The sequence below is a fragment of the Aedes albopictus genome, chromosome 2, assembly GCF_035046485.1.
Source record: "Aedes albopictus strain Foshan chromosome 2, AalbF5, whole genome shotgun sequence".
Taxonomy (NCBI): Eukaryota; Metazoa; Arthropoda; class Insecta; order Diptera; family Culicidae; genus Aedes; species Aedes albopictus.
Genome location: NC_085137.1, coordinates 87621093 through 87645673, shown reverse-complemented (window position 1 = coordinate 87645673; position 24581 = coordinate 87621093). Strand labels below are relative to the sequence as shown.

The 24581-nt window shown below is 39.9% G+C and overlaps 1 protein-coding gene across 1 annotated transcript; it reads right to left on the bottom strand.

Annotated features, from left to right (window-relative positions):
• Window positions 1–18805: 18805 nt before the first annotated feature.
• On the bottom strand, window positions 18806–20204 carry LOC109428109 (uncharacterized). Its single transcript, XM_062854903.1, has 3 exons — window positions 19390–20204; window positions 19125–19326; window positions 18806–19062 (listed from the first exon to the last, which is right to left on the bottom strand). Exons 1-3 carry the CDS (start codon window positions 20202–20204, stop codon window positions 18832–18834), a joined length of 1248 nt encoding a protein of 415 aa, XP_062710887.1. The 3' UTR covers window positions 18806–18831.
• Between the last annotated feature and the right edge of the window lie 4377 nt (window positions 20205–24581).

The window sequence follows — 24581 nt, the reverse complement described above, 5'->3', positions numbered from 1 at the left end:
CAGCTGTCACGACGAGGTGCGATTGATTAATACGATCGACCATCATGATTAGGATTTTTCAAACTAAGTGACAGAAGACATTAAGCTGCTCAACGGTGACTGACTGCGCATCGGATAGCAGAAGCACTAAATGTGCAATGCATGGCACTTAGGGGAAAGTGTCGTCAATTATAACTTGATGAGTTCATTTGTGGCGCGGAAATTGCTCGAACAACGGGGCTCAGACATTCCTGGAAACGGTTACTGGTGAGAAAATAAAGCAACTCAATGTCACGGACTATTACCTGGAAGTTTGTTTGTCGAACAAAAATGGAATTTATAGATTGAATCAATTTGTAAGAAGAGTAGATTTAATTCGTATTACCTTGGTTTTGAAAGACACTATGAAAAAGTTTAATCTTAGATATTTTTGGGAAGGTTAATTTTTTTTTTCATTAAACGAAATTAAAAACAACAAATTTTAACCTCATGAGCACGTTCGGTGTAGTACTAAATTTGTAGTAATGAACTGATTTATTGTATGGAAAGATAATGAATTATGTGCGTTTTGCAATAAAATGGTGCAAACAGCATGGGTATTATTAGTTAGTTAGTCTAGGGCGTTATGATTCTTAGCCTAATTTGATGCTGTGAGAGAGCATTCAACTCACAAATCGCGTAGACGAAATGAATGAAATTTTGCTCATACACTCCCGATCAAAAACATGTCATTTTTTTAGGCCCATATCTCCGCCAATTTGCGTCCGATTTCAAATCCCTAGGTTTCATTCAAAAGATAATAAGTCAAAGAAACTTTGAACATGATTTAAAAGAAACTTTTTCAAAATAAATTGTATGTAAACTTAATCCAAAGTTGCCAAATTTTCTAAAAAATGAATATGAACTTACGGCAGTGTCGCTGGAAATTGGGTCGACCAAATTTTAAGATGAGAGCGGTAATATGACCCATTTTCTATTAGCTTTCAACTGCTTTTTACAGAACTTAGCTAAAAAATCTAGAAAAAAAAGTAATTAAGTAAAATAACTCTTCCTGTCATCGACCAAAAGTTTGGGGTCACCCCTCAATATGATGTATCAGACAAAAGTTTGGGGTCACTTTCGTAAAAGATGGAAAAGTGATTTGGTGATATCTTCGTCATCTATAGTTAAATTTTAATTCTTTTTGGTTCATTTCAAAGATAATTAACTAAATTTAAGTTTGATGTCTTTAACTTAACGTATTAAACGATTTTTGTATATAAAAATGTTATGTAAAGTTAACACATTTCACAACACTTCAAAAAATGAGGCAACTTTACGTTAAGTTTTAGTATACAAATTTCAACAAAATGTGTGTGGTTCAATGTCTATGCAGTAAGTATCATTCATTTTGTTTCAAATAAGCCAAGAAGAATTTAAATTGAATGAAAGATGACAAATATTTCAACAAATCACTTTTCCATGTTTTATGATAGTGACCCCAAACTTTTGGCCGATACATCATTTTGAGGGGTGACTCCAAACTTTTGGTCGATGACATCATGCGATTAATTTACTTAATATTTTTTTCTAGATTTTTTAGCTAAGTTCTGTAAAAAGCAGTTTAAAGCTAATAGAAAATGGGTTATATTACCGCTCTTATCTTAAAATTTGGTCGACCCAATTTCCAGCGACACTGCCGTAAGTTCATACTCATTTTTTTAGAGAATTTGGCAACTTTGGGATAAGTATTAATGCATTTTTTTTTGAAAAAGTTTCTTTTAAATCATGTTCAAAGTTTCTTTGACTTATTATCTTTTGAATGAGACATAGGGTTTTGAAATCGGACGCAAATTGGCGAAGATGTGGGCCTAAAAAAATGACATGTTTTTAAGGAGAAACTTCAAAGAATACCAATATGGCTGCCACAATGGCCGACTTGGACCCCTACTCACGTTTTCAAGAGCACAAATCTTAAAAATTCGTAAACGAATGTGCTCGATTTGGAAAAGCTGCCTCCTTTTACAAGTGAGCAAAGCCAGGATAATCAAGTGCGGCATGATTCGATGCTTTGTTCGTCAGATTTGTGCCTCTAAAGTTTGTATGCAAAATTGCAATGGGATTTCTTGATGTTTCACCTTAAGGGGGTGACCCCAAACTTTTGATCGGGAATGTATATGAGCTTCTATCTAAAAATGTTTTTTATGTTATTTTTGCAATTTTCTCCACCTAACTTTTCGCATAAGAGTATTAAAGAAACCTGAACATCATCTTCAAAAATTAAAACTCGGAAAGGTTTGCTGGACTAAAATATTGTCTTCGAAAATACTTGAGGATATTTGAGGAAAAAAATACTCTGAAAATAATATACATCGCGGGCAAAGAATAAAAATAGGAAGAATGCCCTCTCTCGTCTTTTTCTATGTAAACGTTAAGCGACAAGACAAGTGGCGCTCTCTAAGCGTTTCAAGCTGGAAGCTCTATGTAACAGTGTTCGTGATTTCTCATAAGAGAAGGTGGTGTGCGTATGTTTTGGTATCCGCATACAATCAGTAACGCACACTTCCGCAAGAAGGTTGAACTTTTATCCGCAGATAGCGCTACGGTACTGTCCCCCCGAGCATCAGCGGAGTGGGCATTCTTGATATTCTTATTCTTTGTCGCGGGTCTATTTTAGATGTTTATAATTTGAAAAATGGTAAAAAAAATGTTTTTTTTTTGAGTCGAAAATTTCATTTTTTTTGTGTTTTGGGGTTTTTTAATATTTTAATATTTTTATTAATAATTTACAGAGTTCGTGACTTAAACTTATCAAATGTTAAGATATTGTCCAAATACATCTTTCTCTTTATTTTTCTGATTCCATCTAAATTCACGAATACTTTTTTGAAACATAAATTTAATTTATTTAACTTCATCTTCAGCTATAGCTGTACAGATTGTTTGGTTACTTAAATTAATTGCCTAATCCTAGTTTTAAAAGTCGTTCTACTTAAATTAAAATCAAACCACGGTACACTGTTTAATAAGCAAACACATCTCTCAAACGGGTGATGCTGACCATACGCTGTGGAATGCCGAGCAACCCAGAACAATTGTCGGTGACGTAAACGACGAGCCGGAGCATAGAAATTGACTTGATGTAGAAGATCTGGACAGTCTAAACGGTCACATAAAATATCGAATGCGAATATCATCTGTAGGAACTTACGTCTTTCACGAAGAGTTTCCAGTCGTATCAGCTGACATCGTTGTTCGTATTGTGGTAGTCTCCGCGGGTCATTCCATGGAAGCCTTCTTAGCGCAAACCTCAAAAAACTGCGTTGAACTCGTTCTAAACGTTGTATCTGAGTTTCATGATATGGTGCCCAAACTGGCACAGCATATTCGAGTACACTACGCACAAAACAGCTATACAAGGTTTTGAGAGCGTACACGTCATCAAGCTAATAAACAAACTTGCTTTCGGATATTTTTGTATACAGAACTAAATACAATGAACTGCTAACCACGATGCTGCTCTCTGACGAGGACATTCTAAATCGACATTTCAACTCGAAAGGTCCTCCAAATCTCGAAACTGCACTTTAAATCTTCTTTTCAAGACTTGGCATACCCAATCTCTTACTTCTTTAGAAGAAATGTATGCTTTAATGCGATGCTCGTTACTATCAACAAAATTGTTCCCACATTCATCACAAAACACATTACCAATGCTACCGATACCATATTGTTCTTTTTTAAATTAGTTTGCAATCAAGTCATTTAATAGTAGAAATAATGTAGACTTATCTTCAGCTAAAAGAAAATTAGAACTGAAAACTTTCCATATGAAAGTCCAATAAACTTGTGGGTACAACGTTTGTACGAGTGGAGCAAAGCCTTGTAAGTTAATGAAATACCGATAAAGATTTTTCACAGAGTCTAGGTTTCTGTCTAGCTGAGGAGTGATTGTAATCCACTCCTTTCCGTTTCTAGTCAATTTGGACAAATATGTACTTATAATTCAGAAAATATTTCTCACCCAGTGGGCAATTTTGATCGTTATTTTTTTGTATATTCCAAATGAAAAGCGCCTTGCATTTTTAAGTTGGATCTATTAAGGCTCAAGCATTTGTCATCATTTTTCGGAAAATAAAAAGCAGTTTTCTCGCTGTAAATCAAAACATTGATCATGAAAATATATTCACTGCATTCTATTCCTCATGTGGAGTACAGTGAATATATTTTCATAGTGAAGACTTTTGTTTTGAACGAAAAAACTGCTTTCAAATGTTTGATGATGACGATGATTTCAATGACGAATTGTTCAACGTTAAGCCTAGACCACCCATATCAGAATCAAGATAAAGCTGTCGTCTATCAACTCGAAAGATGCATTTTTTTTTCAAATAAAATTACTAATCATTGTTTTAATTTTTGCCAAATGTTGATTTTTTGCTGGATAAATTTGGGCCAAGTACCATAACTTCGACAAGACAAAAGTGTTGATATTCCAAACTCTTTCAATTAAACACATATTGCGGTACGATACTTGCCAGATTCGGTGTTTCATGTCAACAATCAGTTTGTCATAATTACAGTCAACAGTATCGTTCCAGGTCGCTTTGAAGGTGATTGCTAGCACTCTTAGATTTTCTGTTTCTGTGACCTGGAAATGCCCACCACAACAATTATTTATTCTTAGAAGTTTTGACTTTTTTAAGTTCAAGCTAATTTTCGAAAATTTTGAGAAGATAGCTATGATATTTAAAACATTATCAAGCTTTTCTGAATTTCGAAGAAAAATGTTCACATCGTCCGCGAAGGCAATCACTCTCAGGAATTTGTCATACACAAGTACCCCGAGCACGCTCTGATCAATCATCCGTATTAGTGGTTCCACGTACACGATCAACCATCAAAACGATCAAATCTGACTATACATGTCAATGGTTGCTACTCCGTGATCTGAGCTGGTACCAATTGCACTGAGATCCAAATGAATAAGGGCTGGGACACTCCACTTATTCTCAAAGTGCAATTCTAGCAGCTCATACATTTTGGATCAATAACGGCGCCGGCCACGTCCTTATAGTCAGTTGGGAAGGGAAAGGAATGTTAGAGTGTGCTGGTTGTTGCTACTAAAGACCGAGATCACCTCTGCATCCCCACAACCAGCACGGACTGGGGTATTTGTTAGACGGAGAGAATGGGAGATCTGGGAGTCACCGTTGGGTCGGTGATGCGATCCATGGATAGGGGGTTATTTTATAATGTTCGTAAAGTGATAGATTGTGTGATGAATGAGGTGAATAAGGTCAAGCGGCACAGCACGCTTTGGTTGCATAACTTGTAGGCGTTATATACACTGTGCTGTGAGTGGAAAGTAGAAGGGAGGGAAACGACTTTTTTTCCAATTCGTTTCTGGTTCTAGCGATGGCAATGAACATATGAATATACATGAGTTGTATATGTAGAGAAGAGAGAGAAAGAGAGAGAGATAGAGAAAGATACAAAGAAGGATGAAAAGGGACGGGCCAGGGATTGAACCCATGACCTTCTGCATACGAATCAGAAGCGGTAGCCACTAGATCACCAAGCCCGTCCTCGTATTAGTGGTTCCACGTACAAAACAAAAAGCAGCATGCTCAGGGGGCATCCTTGTCTTACAGACGACTTAATTTTAATTTCTTGTGTTAGAAATCCATTATATAAAACTCTGGTAGTTGCCTTCCCAGACAACCAGTCATCGTAAAAGATGTTGCATAAGATGATAAAGTGGAGGCCATATGCGTGCATGCCTCCATTTAGGCGCATGTAAAATGTACGCATATCGCCTGCACTTTAACATTCTATTCAACATCTTATAGGATCACTGGTTGACTGGGTTTCTATATAGACGCTGAATACATTCGATGAGTTTATCTGGAATCCCGAATTTGTGTAAAACTTTCCATAAGAAGTTATCAAAAGCTTTCTCCAAATCAAGGCTTAAGAGCAAGCCTTTAAACCGTTTACTTTCTGCGGCTTTAGTCATAATCCTACGTACATCTTTCAAGTTTTCAATACAAGATCGTTCAGGGATACATGCGTTTTGCCCTGGACCTACAAGTTTCTCTACACTCTTCTGCATTCTGTTACAGATTATTTTTGTAAAAAGCTTATAATCAGTGTTTAACAAGCTGATCGGTCGATGATTGTCCAAATTTGTTAAGTCCCCTTTTTTTGAGAAGCAACGTGATTATTTCGTCGGTGAATTCTTTCCACAGTATAGGGGGGGTGGGGGTAAGACGGACATGTTTAGTAAACACTCTATTTTGACAGTGTAAACAATGCGATAATTAAAATTTTATCTCCATACTATATACTTCAACTAAGGTACTTTACAGTCTGCAAGCCGATTTTGCAATAAAATTTGATTTTCCATGACTTTTGAGATAATTAAAAAGTGATCTCCAAATGTATGTTTTTCAACAGTGTGGGTAAGACGGACCGGTAGGGTGGGTAAGATGGACACGTTTTGAAATTTAGCTAATACGCCTCTGATTGTGTTAAACGTTGTTTGTGGCCGTTTGTATTCGGTAGATCAATCATAGTAGAATCTAAATTTGGCCTTAAATCTCTTAGCGAAACGTGTTTCTGCAAATTAAAATCTATTTTGTAAATTGGAAACCTCCATAGACTGATAAACGCCTAACAGTATGCAATGCTCTAGTAATTTTACAAGGTTCAAACTGTTCCAACAACAAAAATTCTAATAAAATGAATTTTTGAATAAAAAATCAATATGAAATGCTTTATACGGCTTCCATAATCATTTTTGTACTCCATGGATTACAATCTGTGAAAAATGTGTGGGTCTTAATGTATTTCTTACGGCACTATCAAAGTAACCCCAACACTGTCCGTCTTACCCACCCTCAAGGCGGACCGTCTTACCCCCACACAACGCAAAATATTCATTCCACCACCGTTATTTATTATCCATGAAATTTACCTGAATGTCGTTGTGTATAGGATGGAACAGTTTAAAACTACTGGGAAACTCAAAATAAAGTGCAAAAACTTAGCAATTTAATGTTAAAAAGCTTATTTATTGCCGCCTCAAAATTAGATCCCAGCACAAAAGCGTGTAGCCTGGTAAATGGTTGATTATTTTTTGCACTTTTGACATATGTATTCTCTCATGGAGTGGTTCAATAATCATCAACTGATAAGAAGATAGAGTTAATCGTAAAAGAAAGTCAAATTTCAGCTCTTAAGTGCCAGAACTAGTCGGTGGTCCGTCTTACCCACCCGGTCCGTCTTACCCCCACCCCCCCTACTGCTTCCATTTAGATACATATTGAATAATCGGAGCAAATCATCTTTCAAGATATCAAAGTTACTGAGATAAAACTCGTAAGTTAACCCATCGGGACCCGGGGACTTTTTCTTATTACAAGTGTTCAATGTTCGCAAAAGCTCATCTTCAGATATTTCCTGGATCAAATCATCACCATCATCTACAGAAAGGTTATTTACAATAGAGTTCAACGGATTTTCATATCTATCTAAATTTGGCTCGTCTGTAGAACCACTGTACTGCGTTCGAAAGTGATCTTGCACCATAGAACCTACCTTTGAACTATCAGTTTCTAAAGTAGGTATCTCCATTTCTCAATCTGAGAATTTGATAATGGAAATTTCATCGCTAACATCTTCTCCTTCGGTTTGTCTGTCGGAATACTCAAAAAGTTTGCTCAAAAGTGTCGCTTTGGAAGATCGGTTGGATTTGTTCAAATGCCAACTTTCTGATTTTTAGAAGCTTTTTGCCTTGGGTTTAAAGGAATAATTCCACCAAGCACTAAAATCAGTTCCATGCAGAGACCTTTGCCTAAGCTTTTCAACTTCTGCACGAAATCTATGTTTTGTTTTATCACAACCCAAAAAACTAGGATTATTCTTCCAGTATCCCCTACCACGCGGTGCGATTTGTTCTTTCCTTATTTTCAACGTTAGGATCACACAGTGGTGATCAGAAAACACTACTGGCAAGGTTGCAACTGATAACATTGCAAATTAACTCTTTGGACGCATAAAACGATCCAAACGTGAAGCTGATTGATTCCTGTGGAAAGTGAAACGATGAACTTTGAGTGACTTGGCTACATCTTTAAATTGGAAAAGTTCCACCAAATTCTTCAACCCATTTGAGAAGTTTTTGTTCAACCCTAATGAATCATTTGCTTCCAAAATGCAATTAAAATCCCCGCCTAGCATCGTGTAAGCAGTTCCGGGTTTGTTCAAGTGAACGCTCAGACCCTCGGTAAATAGTTCATCCTTTCTCGCTTCTTATCACTACCTGAGTGCGCGTATATATTTATATAGTTAACCTCATTTACCACTACTGATGAAATTCTACCGGATGGATCGAAAATGAAATCTGCGTAATTAAAGTCTTTTCTAATAAGAATTGCCGTCCCTTTCCTGTCCATGCTAATGTTGACTAAACCATTGTGTGAAGACACGAAGCTTAGGTCATTGTAGCTCACTTCCTGTAAGAACACAATATCAATATTGTGTTCGTTGATGAACTCTTCTAAAAGGCTTTTGTTAGCTGCAGTGTTAGTACTGTTAAGGTTGATTGTTGCTACTGAACACACGAAGTTCATTTGTTAGTAGTGATGTTAAAGCTAGTCTACTTCTCTCTGTTGTTTTTTTTTTTTCTTGTTTGTCAGGGATCTTGACCGACGAGTCTGCGCAACCAGCAGATTGCTGTCGTCAGACGGAACGATAATCTGTTTCCTCGATATGGCATCAGAGTCCAAGCGTTTCACCTCACGTGATCGTTTCTTAGCTCCATTTTCCTCCACGTTCTGCACTGCCACAGCCGCCTTGCTGGGAGTGCCTCCTGTCGACGATTCGACCGGCATTGCCACGTTCTCGTTCCGTACTTGGCCAAAACTCCAGCAATTTGTTCATCTTTTACTTCCGGGGGCAACCCAAAAATGCGAACGTAACGAAACGTCCCATTTGCAAGACTGACCGATACCTGTACCTTGTCTCCATTAGCGTACTTGAACTCCACGTGTTGGATCAACTTAATCAGAGCATTCTTCATACGAGCCTCTGACTGGAAACGGATGAACAAGCTGAAATCCTCCCGATACATAGCAAAACGCAACTTAATTGTGTTCTCCCGTTTCGGTTCCATTTTGCACTTTTCATTCTTTAACACTACTACAAGAAAAAAGGGGGGATAATATCCACAATAGCACTCTTTCAATGTCTCGAAGCACGTCTGGTTCGGACGAAAGCTGAAAGCAAACTGGGGTTGGAAATGCTCAGCATTGATTTTTTTAAAGGAAAATTTCAAGAAGTTTCATTTAAAAAATAAGTGGATAACTTACACTGAAGAAGATTACAAGTGGTAGTCGAATTACACGTATCTGTCGCCTTTTTTGTAGATGGGACACACGATACCTTCCATCTATACCTCCGGTAATACTTCCTCCTCCCAAATCTTGGTAATGACCCAGTGTAGTGCTCTCACCAAGGGCTTCTCCACCGTATTTTAGAAGCTCGCTTGGTAGTGGTAGTAGATCTGCTCCAGCAGCTTTGTTGTTTTTCAACTGGCCAACCTCCTCCTCCTCAATCTCTTGGAGGTTGGGAGCTGAAAATCTGGTACTCGACGTGATAGTCACGGGCTTTAACCATCACATCAGGTCCGTTTCACTGCTTAGAGGATTAGAAAAACAGATACAAGAAAAAAAATAAGTTGATATTAAATTGGTGATGCTCAGTAGTTGCAGTAACGACAACCGGCACAAGATCAAACCATTTCGTAATCCACACACGCACTACATCCATTCATCCATCTATCCACCGAGAGATTTATGTTGTCAAGAAAGAAAAAAATGTTTCCCCTTTCGGTTCAAAGCAGAGCTTCTCCGCGTGGCATGTTATGGTGCACCAGCATCACCACCACAGTAAGTCAGTCAGTCAGTCAGTCAGTAGTGTGCCAAAAGTATTCATTTACTTATTGTATTATGAAGCCAATCGTTGCGCAACATGCACCACAACATGACGGATGCCACCGCATCACAACCGGAGCACACTCCGGCTGATTTCGTCGTCTTCTGCGCGCCTCTCAGGAAAAAGCGCACATCTCAGCTTTCTGTGAAGTAGCATCACCCCGAAAACTCGACCATCCATCGCCGCATCGCATCGGTTGATCTGTCAGTGCAACCGCAAAAGCGCGCCGCGCCGTCGTGGTCCAGCCTGGGGATCCTAAAGCAGATCAGAGTAATAAAGCGAAACTGAACCGGCACGAACTGGTCCAGCTGATGAGCACGTGAGCAACGCAGAGCCGCCGCAGCGGTAATTCAATAAGTGTGTAAGAAATAGAGCTTTTGCCACCCTCGCCGTTCGGTTCGCGGTTTTGTGGGTGATGAAGATTTTCCTCTGTGGGTGGATTGAGAAGACACTAACATAGTGGGTGGGTGTGAGTACGTTTCCCGCTTTGTGCTGATGAATCCTCGAGTGTAATCATTTGTTTGCTGCATGGAGACCGCGCTTCGGTAACACCAGGTGGTGGTCGGTGGTCTCGCCGTCGTGTTGACTCGTTAAATATTGAGTTTGCATGTTTGTTTGTGTACTTCGTACAATTGTTGAGGTGCTAGCAATTGACAAGATTTCAAATAAATATATTTGGCACGAATTGAATGGAGAGCACGCGTTAGTGGTGTCAGTTTAAAACCGTGTTTTCGATGAAAATACATTTTCCTACAACAACAATATGGTGCCGCACCACTTTGATGTGACTTGAATCAATAGATTACACCATTCAACACAAAATTTTGTTATGGGATGAGGAAAAAAGAACAGAAGTTTAGGACCCTAGAAGTGTCATAGAACGGAGAACGGCAGCCACAAACCGAGTATTGTGGCGTACTATTGGCGTACTCATCGCATAACACCAAATTTTATTAAAAAAAAAAAATGTCGAGCAGTCTGATCATCATACAAATTTGGTGTTAGAGTTTTGTCGCACCGTATATCTGTAACTTTTTCCCAAGTAACATTTTGTATTCAAATGAACTATAAGATGTTCTTAGATCCACCACAAATTAAAAAAAATATAAGGTTTTATGAAGGGATTCAAAACTTCTACAAGAATAAGTGGCCATCAAAATGTTACTTGGGTTTGAACAGAACTAAATCAATTTAATCCAAATCAAAATTCGCGTAATTCCATGTCGGCTGCCAAAATTTCAGCCTAATCGGTTTACTAGAAACCGAGTACCATATCGTAAAACTTGGCCATGTTACATGAAATTGGACCGGTAGTCTTATTATTTCGTCAGACACTGTATATCCTTTCCAGTGCATGGATGGAAATGCTCGGTTGCGGTTGTTTCAAGGGGTCTCATGAAGTTGCAAGGGTTACATGAGTTTTCAGAGGATATCAGGGGCATATCAGGGGCATTTTAAGGTCTCAGAGGGCTCCAGGATATTTATTGGCGGTTTCTGGGGATTTCATTGGCGATCCGAGGAAGCTATTAAGTTACAAAGAAACATCTCTAAACTTCTTCAAACTCTTTTAAAATGACTGTGAACCTCTTGGACTCATTGTAACCCTTCGAAACTTCCCCCGATCCCCCTGAAATGCACGTAAAACTGCCTAAATTGACAGGTGGCCAACTTTTCCGGGCCCATCTTGATGAGTTCTGCGGCGATATCGTCCATACCAACGGCTTTGTTGTTTTTGAGCTGGTATATCCCTTTCGTGACGAACCAGCACAATTGTGCTGTTGACCAATAGCAGTTTTGCGTATTTTTGTCAACTGTTTACTCTTTTGTTTTCCTGATGTAAATCGTTTTATATATTGAGCCATTACATATACTTGCAAATGGACAAATAAACTTTTGATTATGTTGTGTGTGAGATTTACCACAACAAGTTAAACAAAAAGTGAGGAAAAATTGTAAAACATGAAAAAGTTTTATCTGTCGCAAAATTTTTAATTTTCGATTTATCTAAGTGGACAAAGCTAGGAATCGAAGGTTAAAGAGTAATTCTTGCAAATGCCAAAGAAAAAGTGTTGATATATTAAAAATTGTGAGAGTTCTGGAGAGCCAAATTTGACCAATTTGTATGAAAATTGCAGTTTTTTGCTCTCCGTCACGAAAGGGATATGACATCCTTAACTTCCCTCAGCGTGGGAATTGGTTCGTTCCCGTCCTCTGCTGCCATAATATAGTCATTTTCTTTGCTGTCTTGGTCGCCATTCAGGTGCTCATCGAAGTGTTGCTTACACCTTTCAACCACCTCAAAAACTTAAAGTTCAATTGTAAAAAATGTCCAGAAGTAGTTCCAGCTTTGGCTAACAATTTTTGCCTGGAATTCAATCAGTTACATACATACATTTATTTGCTCAACATCATTAAGACAAGACCTAACCAACAATAGTACGCCACAATACTCGGTCGCGCCCAATGCTCGCCAGGTGACGCTCCACTTGGTCCGCCCATCGTGCTCTCTACGCTCCACGCCTTCTTGTGTCCGGCATTCGTGATTCGTCCTTCTCCGCCACACACCGATCGCCTGCACACCGCCGAAGATCGTCCTTAGCACGCGTTCCTCGAAAACTCCGAGTGCTTGCAGGTCCTCTTCGAGCATGGTCCACGTCTTGTGCCCGTAGAGGAGCACCGGTCTTATCAGCGTTTTATATGTACGTGGTGCATTTGGTGCGTGGGTGAATTTTTTCGACCGCAGTTTCTTCTGCAGCCCGTAGTAGGCCCGACTTCCGCTGATGATGCGCCTCCGAATTTCATGGCTCACGTTGTTGTCAGCCGTCAGTAAGGATCCGAGGTAGACGAATTCCTCCACCACTCCCCGACTATCGTAACATTACTACCCAGACGTGTTCGGTTCCACCTGGTTCCGCCTACCAGCATGTACTATGTTTTTGAGACATTCACCACCAGTCCGACCTTTGCTGCTTCGCGTTTCAGGCGTTCTGGCGATAATGTCCACGTCGTTCGCAAAGCACATAAATTGTCCGGATTTTGTGAAAATCGTTCCACGGCTGTTGAGCCCGGCTCGTCGCATCACAACTTCCAGAGCGATGTTGAAGAGTAGGCATGAGAGTCCATCACCTTGTCTCAATCCCCGGCGAGATTTGAATGAACTGCATAGTTCACCCGAAACCCATACGCAGTTTTTCACACCGTCCATCGTTGCTCTTATCAGTCTAGTCAGCTCTCCATAGCTTTGCGCGGTCGATACTATCGTATGCCGCTTTGAAGTCGATGAACGGTGATGAGTTGGGACCTGGTATTCACGGCATTTCTGGAAAATTTGCCGTACGGTAAAGATCTGGTCCATTGTCGACCGGCCGTCGATGAAGCCGGCTTGATAACTTCCCACGAACTCATTCGTTTTAGGTCACAGACTACGGCAGATGATCTGGGATAGCACCTTGTGCAGCATTCAAAATAGTGATCGCCCTGAAGTTCTCAAATAGTCGCCTTTCTTGTGAATGGGGCAGATTACCCCTTCCTCCCACTCCTTCGGTAGCTGTTCTTTTTTCTGGGCCCATCTTGATGAGTTCAGCTGCGGTACCATCCTTACCAGCTGCTTTGTTGGTTTTGAGCTAATGAATGGCATCCTCAACTTCCCTCAGCGTGGGAGTTGGTTGATTTCCGTCCTCCGCTGCACTGCACAGTGGTCCACGAACCATATTTACGAGGAAAGATGCATTGAACGCCTTCAAATGAGTTTTCAGGCAAATATGGTCTTCTACAAAGTTGTCCCTAATAATAAGGCCCTCTTTTCAATATACATGAAAATTAGGGTGGTCCATATTTTCAAAGAAATTGGTAACCAAACTTTTTTATTTGCAAGAATAACTTATACATTCTTCAGGAAAGTTGTAGATCTATCAATTTTGAGCAAGTTTGCTGAAGACACTATTTATGTAGCTTTAAAATTGACCGATCTAGAGGTATTTTTCTGAATAAACTTAGGGTGGTTCAAGAAAAACCGGTTTTCTGGCGTTAACTTTTTCAATTTCGATTTTTCATCAAAGTCGCCCAAGAAACACTTGTAGAGCATTCGAAGACGCGTCGTTTCGGGCGCTGAAATTATCGTTATCTTTTTTGGTTCATAAGTTATAGGCATTTTTTTTTTAAAATCGTAGTTTTTTAAAAAGGTGTTTTGACGGGTTGGGGCAAACATAAAAAATATCTTTTGCCCGCATTCAAAAGAAGAAATGTTGTTATAAAACATATCAAAAAATTAGAGGGGTGTTATTTTTGTAACTCAAGTGAAAAATACTTGAAAAGTGTCTATTTTTTCTAGAAAATCCTCAATATCTTTTGAACGGAATGACGTAGCAACATTTTCAGCGCACGAAAATGTGCGTTTTTGAAAGCTCTAAAAGTGGTTTTAGGCGACTTTGACGAGAAATTTGAAACAAAAAAGATAAAGCAATAAAACGGTTTGTTCTAGCGTCACCCTATGAAAACTATGGGAAAATGCTCCAAATTTGGTCAAAACAGTTTAAACCCTTTATCTTTTTTGTTTCAAATTTCTCATCAAAGTTGTCTAAGAACCAGTTTTAGAGCTTTAAAAAACGCACATTTTCGTGTGCTGAGAATGTTGCTACGTCATTCCGTTCAAAAGATATTGATGATTTTCTAGGAAAAATAGGTACCTTTCAAGTATTTTTCACTTGAGTTACAAAAATAACAACCCTCTAAATTTTTGATATGTTTTATAACAACATTTCTTCTTTTGAATGCGGGCAAAAGATATTTTTTGTGTTTGCCCCAATCCGTCAAAACACTTTTTTAAAAAAAACTACGATTTTTTAAGAAAAATGCCTATAACTTTTGAACCAAAAGAGATAACGACCATCTCAGCGCACAAAACGACGCGTCTTCAAATGCTCTACAAATGTTTCTTTCGCGACATTGATGAAAAATCGAAACTGAAAAAGTTAACGCCTGAAAACCGGGTTTCTTGAACCACCCTAAGCTTATTCAGAAAAATACCTCTAGATCGGTCAATTTTAAAGCTACATAAATAGTGTCTTCGGCAAACTTGCTGAGAATTGATAGATCTACAACTTTCCCGAAGAAAGTATACAGTTATTCTTGCAAATAAAAAAGTTTGGTTACCAATTTCTTTGAAAATATGGACCACCCTAATTTTCATGTATATTGAAAAGAGGGCCTTATTTTTAGGGACAACTTTGTAGAAGACCATATTTGTCTAAAAAACCATTTGAAGGCGCTGCATGCATCTTTCCTCGTAAATATGGTTCGTGGACCATTGTGCACTGGCGTCGTCGTTTCCTCCGTTGCCGTGGGCTCCCGTGCCTACGTTCTCCACGCCGTTCGGGTGCTAATCGAAGTCTTGCTTCCACCTTTCGATCACCTCACGTCCGTCCGTCAAGAGGCCTCCGTCTGCATTTTTCAGCTCGCGGTACGAAGCCGTTGCGGGATGCGTTGAGCTTCTGATAGCTTCTAATAGAACTCGTGTTTCTTGGGAACGGCACAGCAGTTCCATTTCTTCACACTCCGCTTCTTCCAGGCGGCGCTTTTTCTCCCGAAAGAGGCGGGTCTGCTGTTTCCGCTTCTGTTCGTAACGTTGCGCGTTCTGTCGAGTCCCTTGTTGAAGCAATACCGCCCTCGCTGCGTTCCTCTCCTCCAAAACCGTTCTGCACTCTTCGTCGAACCATTCGTTCCGTCGATTCCGTTCCACGTACTCGATGGTGCGTCTCGGCTGCGTCGTTGATGGCTGCTTTCACTGTACTCCTTCAGCGGGGCCTCATCGAGCTCGCCCTCGTCTGGCAACGCGGCTTCGAGATTCTGCGCGTATGCTGAGGCGACATCCGGTTGCTTCAGTCGCTCTAGGTTGTACCGTGGCGGTCGCCGGTACCGTACATTGTTGTTGACGGAGAGTTTTGGACGCAGTTTGACCATCACCAGATAGTGATCGGAGTCGATGTTGGCGCCACGATAGGTCCTGACGTCGATAATGTCGGAGAAGTGCCGTCCGTTAATCAGAACGTGGTTGATTTGAGATTCTGTCTGCTGTGGTGATCTCCAGGTGTAACGATAAGGGAGGTTATGTTGGAAAATGGTGCTACATATGGCCATATTTTTGGAGGCGACGAAATCAATGAGTCGTAGGTTCGTTCGTCTGCTGGTGGGCGCTAAACTTACCAATCGTCGGTCTTAATTTCTCCTCCTGGCCTTCCTGAGCGTTAAAATCTCCTATGATGAGCTTGAGGTCGTGGCTTGGGCAGCGATCGTACTCGCTTTCAAGCTGCGCGTAAAATGCGTCCTTGTCATCATCAGTACTTTTGGAGTGTGGGCTGTGCACGTTTATTATGCTATAGCTGAAAAATCGGCCTTTGATCCTCAACCTGCACATTCTTTCGTCGATCGGCCACACCAACCGATCACGCGCCTCTGCATATCACCCATCACGATGAAAGCTGTTCCCAGCTCGCGTGTGTTGCCGCAGCTCTGGTAGATGGTATGATTACCTCTAAACGTTCGCACCATAGATCCTGTCCAACACACCTCCTGCAGCGCTACGATTCCGAACCCGAGGTCCTTCAGTATATCGGCGAGTATGCGGTTGCTCCTCGTTGGTCTCGGTTCGCATTATTCTGTTGCTGATTTTCCGTTACAATGGCTTTTACGGCTGGCTCGTAGGGCCTGACACCAACCCCCTACTTTCCGGAGGACCATAGTGCATAGTTGAGCTTAGAGTCCATCCCTGGCACTCGGACGTAGATCAGCCGCCCCTAACAAGGGGATCAGACGCTGTTGTGAGCCGCTCCTCCTGGAGAACAGATGCTCAGGTTTGCCGAAGCAAACCCCTCCCCCCTTCCCAGTCAGCCTATAACCAAAGTTCACACCGATCTTCTCTAAGGTTGCTCATAGTTTCCGACCGGTACCACGAGGAGGTAGGGATAGGATTTGCTGGCAGAGGCTAGTGGATCACAAAGGGATCTGAACTGCGCAGCATACCCAGCCTTTACCGTGCCAATTCATTTAGTTATTTGTCATAATATACAGGGTAGCCTTCAAAAAGAAGTAATTCTTGGGCTTTGTCTCATAATTTCTATAATGAATATTGGAAAAAAATATTTCATCACCATTGATAAAAAAAATCTTCCAACATTTTCAAGAAGTGTGTACCAGAAATTTATTTTAAGAAAACCGTCAAATCAAATTGTGAAGAACCGCTTCTTCAAGAAGCAATTCTAAGTACAGTCAGGTCTTTTTACGTGGTTTTCATTTACGCGGCCGCGTTAATAAAAACTCCATACAAAAAAAAAATCATCGTCTTATTTTTGCATGATTCGTCGAGAAATGGTGAGACTTTTATTACGCGGTTTTTTGAATTTTGAACTGAGTTTTATTTTTACGTGGTACGTATCCCCCGCGTAAAAAAACCTGACTGTATGCCAGCGCCTTTTGCTGTCTACAATACCATATTATAATAAATTTGGGAATAAGGGATAAAAAACAGTTTGTCTGCTCCAAATTCGAACGGTATTGTAAGTAAACCACATTACGAACAGCGAATTCAGTTTCATGCTCGAAACTTTATACATTGGAACCTGCTTATTATTTTCGGAATCAGCTCTGCAAACAGAAACCAGGTAAGGTACATGACTTGGTGCAACACAACACCGTCGCTCGAAGAAGGAAATAAATTCCCTGCAAAAGCACCGCTAGGAAAGTGAAAAGTCGGCGATTCTCGTTCGTCGTTCCGAACAACAATGTCAATATGGCAGTTTAGTGGCAAAATGGTATGGTACCCACCTACCTACCAGAAGAAGTTTCACGTTACAGACAAATATTTGCTTCATTCAAGCAAGCAACTGTGTATCGAACCCCTCCGTGAATCACTGAACGAGACTTACCTACTATAGACTGGTTCAGTGCGGTTGAAAGATTGCTGAGCAAGATTCAATTTGTCGAAAAGACTCCAAGGAACGAGAACCAGCCTAATACAAACCTACCTGCTAGCAGCAAATTGAAACTGTTTCAGCAATTGCCGCTGGCTGACGAGCTGATTGAATACCTAGATGGTTGATTATTTGTACCCCATCGCATCGGTTGCTTCCTTGCTCGCTAAGCAAAAGGGCAAACATAAACTGTTCCAATTTGAAGCTGCTTACGGATTACGGAAGGTGTATTTTGTTCTACTCTTGGTTCTACTTATTTTACTTTAGCATGGACCAATTGCTTCCTAGAGTTGTAACTGGTTGTTTTGTAAATTGCACATTTTCTTCCGTATTGAAGCAAAATTAATTTTATTTCGAGTGCCCTCAAAAAATTGATTTGCCAGTACATAAATAAGTACGTGGAAAGCGGCGCTGCTTTTATTTATTGACGGGCATAAATCTTCGTTTTGAAATTACTTTTTCAAGGATAACAGGAACATAATTAATTTCAATTGGAATCGGACATTATTTTGTTTTCGGTTTTGTAACGTAGAAAGTGTATCTGTGGATTAGTCTAACAAGACTGAGATGAAGAAAGGTATGAAACCGATTCTCTTTGCCAAAATATTAATTAGCACGTAACTTTTTTCAATAAAAACGATGAATTGAATTGCAACTAAAATAGACGAGTTAGTTGAAATTGTAACCTGTCTGCGAAGCCTAGCTAGCAGTTTTTTAATTTAAATTTTAAATGTAAATAATGTCAGAACTACTAGAACTGTTTCTTTCAATAGTATGGAGTTGAAATCTGCTGAGCATTTTTAAATCAATATTGCGAACTACTATCCCTATTAAGCCAAACATTGTTTTACTTATAACTTTTTAAATAAATGTAAAAATGGTGATATTGTTTACAAAAAATTAGTTCTGTTCAAGCAAATTTCAAAAGAAAGGTAGCAAAACGGTACACAATCATACACAATTCACCAAATGATTCGGTAGAGATGTAGAAAAGATGTCCGCACTGGAACCAATCGATTTGTGATGCATTAAGTTGAATTATCATCAGAGATGTTCGCCATTGAACATATTGCGAATGATGTTCCGCTGAATGCTGTGGTAGATAAGCCAACTGAGCTGTCAATGAGGATATCTGCAACATCTAGAAATATGAAAATCAAAATGAGTGTAACACAGCTACACATCTAGTGTAATTTAGGTTACAGTTTCTTGAATCAAACCGATCAGAAAGCACCATGAGTAGCATTCTATCATGAATCCAACAGCCGTGATGATCAAACAAAAAGACATAAAAGTCATTCCACTTCGAATGGCCAGGAATACAGCCAACGCAACCATTCCCATGTTACTGTAGTAGACCGTTGCGTAGACGTTGTTCACAACCGGCAGCATCAGGTCCACGTGTCTAAAATAGTATGTCGAATTTATAAATAACTGTTTAAACTTTGAAAACTCTAATTATGCATACCTCAACACTCGCAGATGTTGCTTGACCGTAGTCTTCAGCATATATTCAAGGTATTTCCACCGCATTTCGTGTGACTCGCAGCTATTCAGAGCATTTGCCCTGAGCATTTCAAATCCATGGGCGACAATCGCAAGTTCAGTTTGTACATCAAGGAGCAACGGCAGGGTCATGGACGAACAGCAAAAATATCTGCTACCCCAAAAACTCACCAACGAACACAAATACATTCCCTGAAGTATCCTCGACATTTGAAATCCAAGAACGCTGAACCGTTCAGGAATGCCGAACATACGTGCTTGAGCAGAGTTTGGAATCCAAATCAGCAATTGATCGCAATAGATGAGCAGCAGCATGGCCAGGAAGGTTCTTTTTGTGATGCCATTCGCCTTCTGACGCATACGGACATCAAAATCGTAATCCCCCGAATTCCCGTAATGGCCGTCGAAGAAGTTTTGAATCTTTCGCATGCCTTCACGATAGTGTTCATGCATGAATACTTTAAACTGCACTGCCAACATGAAAAAAGACACCAAGGAGGACGCCAGTATATCCAATAAACCAGCTCCATCCAGAATGCCGAACCCGGTTTTTGCTATGGCCATCGCGAGTTGATAGTATCCCAAGGAACGATACAGCAACATACAGCCGAATTTCCAAAGTTGAACATATTTTGCGGGTAAGAATCCTGCACCGATCATCATCAAATCTCGATAGTGGTAGCGACTGGCGTTGAGAAGGAAGGACTTCAAGTCGAACCAAAAGCCGTCCCAACCGAATTTCAACTTCCGCACTATATCCACAAATACGACCTTCATTGTTACCCGTTCTATTGAATACTGATTCTAACGAATCAAGGGAAAAAGGTCTAGCTTTAGATTCCCGTGATTTTCCATCTTGCGATATAACCGATAATTTAGTGCAAAAGTTTTGTTCCGCGGGTTGGTCAACATTATTGGCTCAGTTAAAGAATATTCTTACCACTACATTGTTAGAAGCTTGAAAAGTGCAGAAATCGATCCAAAGACACATCTACAAACAAGATAGCATAAATGCACAGAAATAAAACTTGAGAAAGCCATGCTGTGGATCGATCTCTAGAAAAAAAAATATATTGATCAATTTACTTATTTTTTTTAAATGACTTATAATAGAGCAATGACTGAAATTCACAGGAAACGTTGCCTGCCAGACTGCTGTTGAGGTGTATGCAATGCATATCCCTTTCGTGACGGATCATAAAAGAAAGAATATCTCAAGTTTTCTCTTATAAACTTAACGTCGTCTAGAATAAAACTTTCTTTACTTCGGCTACTTTATCCACCTATGCACTATTTGGGGTCAAATCAGGTCAAATCAATTGTGCTGGTCCGTCCTCAAGCCGGACGATGTTCTCTAAGTAATTGCTAAAAATTGCCTACTTTTAGGCGTTTTTTGGTACAGAAGATTTATTGTAATTATTAAATCATAATTAAAAAATTAAATCATTACGTATAATTTTAAATCTAGGAACACGAGATCAGCTTGACAGGGTATTCAAATCATAGAAGTGAATAAAAAGAAGATAATAAGAACAGCAAATTCCTGTTCCAATCTAATTCATGATTTCGATAATATGGAGTAATATTTTTCACCCAAGTATTCAAAGTTCCTTAAAAAACTCGTACAAGCTGATATCGTGTTCCTTGAGTTGAAATTATAAGTCTAAGTTTTTACAAACTAACACTTTATAGTGATTTAATAATTAAAATCAATCTTCTAGGTATACCATAAAACGCCTAAGAATAGGCAATTACCGATGGTACTTTGACCGCCTTGGGGACGGAACAGCACAATTGTGCTTGTCCCACTTTGACCACCCAGAAATCTTGTGCTTTTCAACAAAGCACCACTTTTTCTTCGCCGTTTTGCAGAACTACTCCTTTTCTATCGATTTTTATTACTGCATACCTGATTTAAACAAATATTTATAAAAATACGACAGATATATTTTTTCCAATTTCTAGGGTGATTGTTTACTTTTTGTTTAACTTATCGTAGCGTTTTTTATAAACGATTCCAATCAAAGCTGAGGCTCAGGAATACAAGTGAGAGCAATAACTCGATCATAAAAATTATTTACATCACATATTTTGAGGAAAAAACAATTGAAAAAATGTGTAAAACCAATGCCGAAAAACAGCACGATTGTGCTGGTTCGTCACGAAAGGGATATTATATTACTATTTCACTGAAAATTCTTTAATTTTCATACTTTAATTTCAATTTAATTCAATTTCCGGTTCACAGTGTTTGAGTAATCATAAATAAATGTCCGTATTATACTTGAAATTTCAGTCACACATACATGTATAGTGTTGAATCATTAGAGAAGGGGGCTCCATTTTAAGCACATTCCGCTACGACTTAGTCATTGTCAACTAATTCATTTGAATGCTTGTGCACGGCGTGTATTATGAAAAAATGTTATTGATTCACTTTTATCTTGAAATTATATGAAATATGAAGAAAATTACAAGTCGAAATACGCGTATCTGTCAAATCATAAGCAAAACAGGGTTAGCATTAGCATTAGCATTAAGCGAGTCGCACAAATTCGTAGGTGGTACAGTCCTAGACCGCTGTTATGAGGGTTGCCTCCTTCCCGTCCGAACCAAAGCACAAAGATTTGGGACTAATCTCTGACTCTTAGACAAGACTGACGCAATCCTCCAATGATCGAGAACTGTCCTGGCCACGTCCTTGCGACTGCTGAGGAAAGGGAAAGGATGATTAGTTTTGGACACCTATGAAAGATGTAGACAGCTCTACGATCTCTCAGGCCTAGGTGTCACGGGAACTTGGGTGTTGTTAGTGGAAGGGTAAACCCCAAGGGATACGCTTGGTCAACGTTCAGGCGCACCGTAGTTGCACTTCTTAGAATCAGTTGTCTGCTCGAATCCTCTTGTTTTCCTCATCATCTTGATGGCATTTGGTTGAATTACTAGATTTTTCGGTTGATAATCTGAAATATAAAATAATATTAACATCGTACGTCAAATAAGCTACATATTAGTGATACGCTCGCCACAGTTACATATTTTTACAATATTTTTTACATCATGCGATAAATTTACCTGAATCCTGCTGAAATAAAATGTCAATTAGCAGTATATTGAAACAAAATAAACTACAAAACGCAAAAAGTGCATCAAACTTTGATCTTGGAATAATTATCAAGATATCAAGATCAAAATTTGATTTGGTAGATCTTACACCGCAACGCACCATTCTAAGGTGATCTACCCACGTTACGGGGTAAAATCATAAGCAAAACAGGGTGGATTTAAAAGATACAAAACTGATTTGTCTTAACTGCGTTCTTAGGTCCTGGTTTTGTGGTCCCAGACTAGCCTGTCTAGCCTGAAAGGGGATTTCTTTACGTTCCGTACGATAAACGTGTTGCTCTCACTGATGTTAAAACTCTACTCATTTATTAACGAAAATCTTATTCTATCGAGGCCTCGTTCTCGGTGGTGGCTACGTGACCCTTTCTGCGGGATCAGCATAAGCGCGTTCATCGGCCGGATGGCCTGATCGCGTTTCTGCTGATCCATTTGTTCAACCCCGCGCAAATCCATTCTGACGTTTTACTGGGCCCATATAGCTGTGTGGGCTACGTTATTAATGCTCGAGTAGCACGTGCATAAACCCTTACTAAGAAACATCGCACGAGCCGACATACAGTCGACATACGACCTCACGGATATTTGAATCTGTAGCAAACCTAGGCAGGCCATGCTTTCTCGGATCATTGAGTCTCCTCCACCCGTGCCAACAGATAGCAGGCTTGACAGAAACTCCCTCGCGAGAAAATGAGGAAGCGATTTTGGCGATTTTCTGAGGAGTGAAAATAAAACTCAGAAATCACAACGCAAATCCTCAACAGCATCGAGCGTGAGTTTGCCGCGCAGCGAGGAGTTCGTCCAACACTCATAATTACTTGTTGTGTTTCTCACGTCCACTCACACTCAAAAAGCTCTCGCGAGTTCCACTCCCATACAAAGAAAGACTCTCGAGGCGAAAATCGCACTCAAAATCCCGAAATAATCATCGACTCTTTTTTCGTTCCCCTCTTCCTCGCTCAGTTTTTATTGCCTCTCTGTTTACGGTTCGTTCGCTCCCTCGTGACGAGGGAAAAGCAAAACACCGCTCTAGAGCATGTTGCAAAACTCTTTTGATTTCGAGGAGGATTATCAAGCCTGACAGATAGTGTTTCGTGTGCTAGTGCAAATCTCAAGACGAGTGCCGATCCTATTCCAAATCATCCTTTCCGTACAGGTACGACAATCACTTCCTATTATTTCATCTAATTACTGGGAAATTCCCTAGTGTAGTATCAGCTTTGAGAACGTGTTCCATGAGTTCCATGTGGGATACCCATGAGAGCAAAGGTATATTGATAGGCAACCATACGAGAATGTAGTCGATCTGAATAAATATATAAAGCAGTTCACGGTGTGTCTGGTAGAACAAATTTATTACAAAAAAATGGGCATCGCTAATTTTTACGCTACGTGAAAGTTGACGCTACCAGCTTTCATTCAAGCCCAACATCGAAATATTCCATCGGGGGAACCTTTTCATACAAAAATTGGGTATGTTTGTTAAGTAGAAATAGGGATTAATTTGGAACCGTGCATTTTGTATGGGGCAGAGTTGCTCATGTGTACATAAATGTGACAGCGAGCCTCCCACTAAATTGTCTCCCAGCTCTTCAAAATCGCAGTGTGCTGCGCTGCTAGGAGGCTCACGAAAATCTGGTGGGTGCGAGCTAAGCACGTAGCTCCCGGGGAGCTCGTCTCATGCGCTGCGTGAGCTGTTGGTATCTAAGGTGAAAAACACCTTCTTGGTAACGAAGAACATCAACAACGTTTTTCCGTACACAACACAAGTGTCTGGTTGGTCTATGCGATACGACTAGGGACTCTCAATGCAAAAGTTAAGGTTTCAAATCTCGTTCGTTTAGGAAGTTTTTGTCGTGAAATTTTCTAATTTAATCAGCGCATGAGACGAAGCTCATGAGACACATCTTGAGAAAAATGAGGCGCACAACTTTCAGTCTCAAAATGTACTGTGCTCCTGAGAGCTTGCTTGCAATGTGGCTCCCGTACATGGGACTACAGCACGTGTACATCAACTCTGGTATGGGGAAA

Coding starts and splice junctions, on each gene's coding strand:
- LOC109428109 (XM_062854903.1), bottom strand. CDS start 20,204: ATGAAGGTCGTATTTGTGGATATAGTGCGGAAGTTGAAATTCGGTTGG. Junction 19,327..19,389: donor CAACATCTGCGAGTGTTGAG/GTATGCATAATT, acceptor ATACTATTTTAG/ACACGTGGACCTGATGCTGC. Junction 19,063..19,124: donor TCGGTTTGATTCAAGAAACT/GTAACCTAAATT, acceptor TCATATTTCTAG/ATGTTGCAGATATCCTCATT.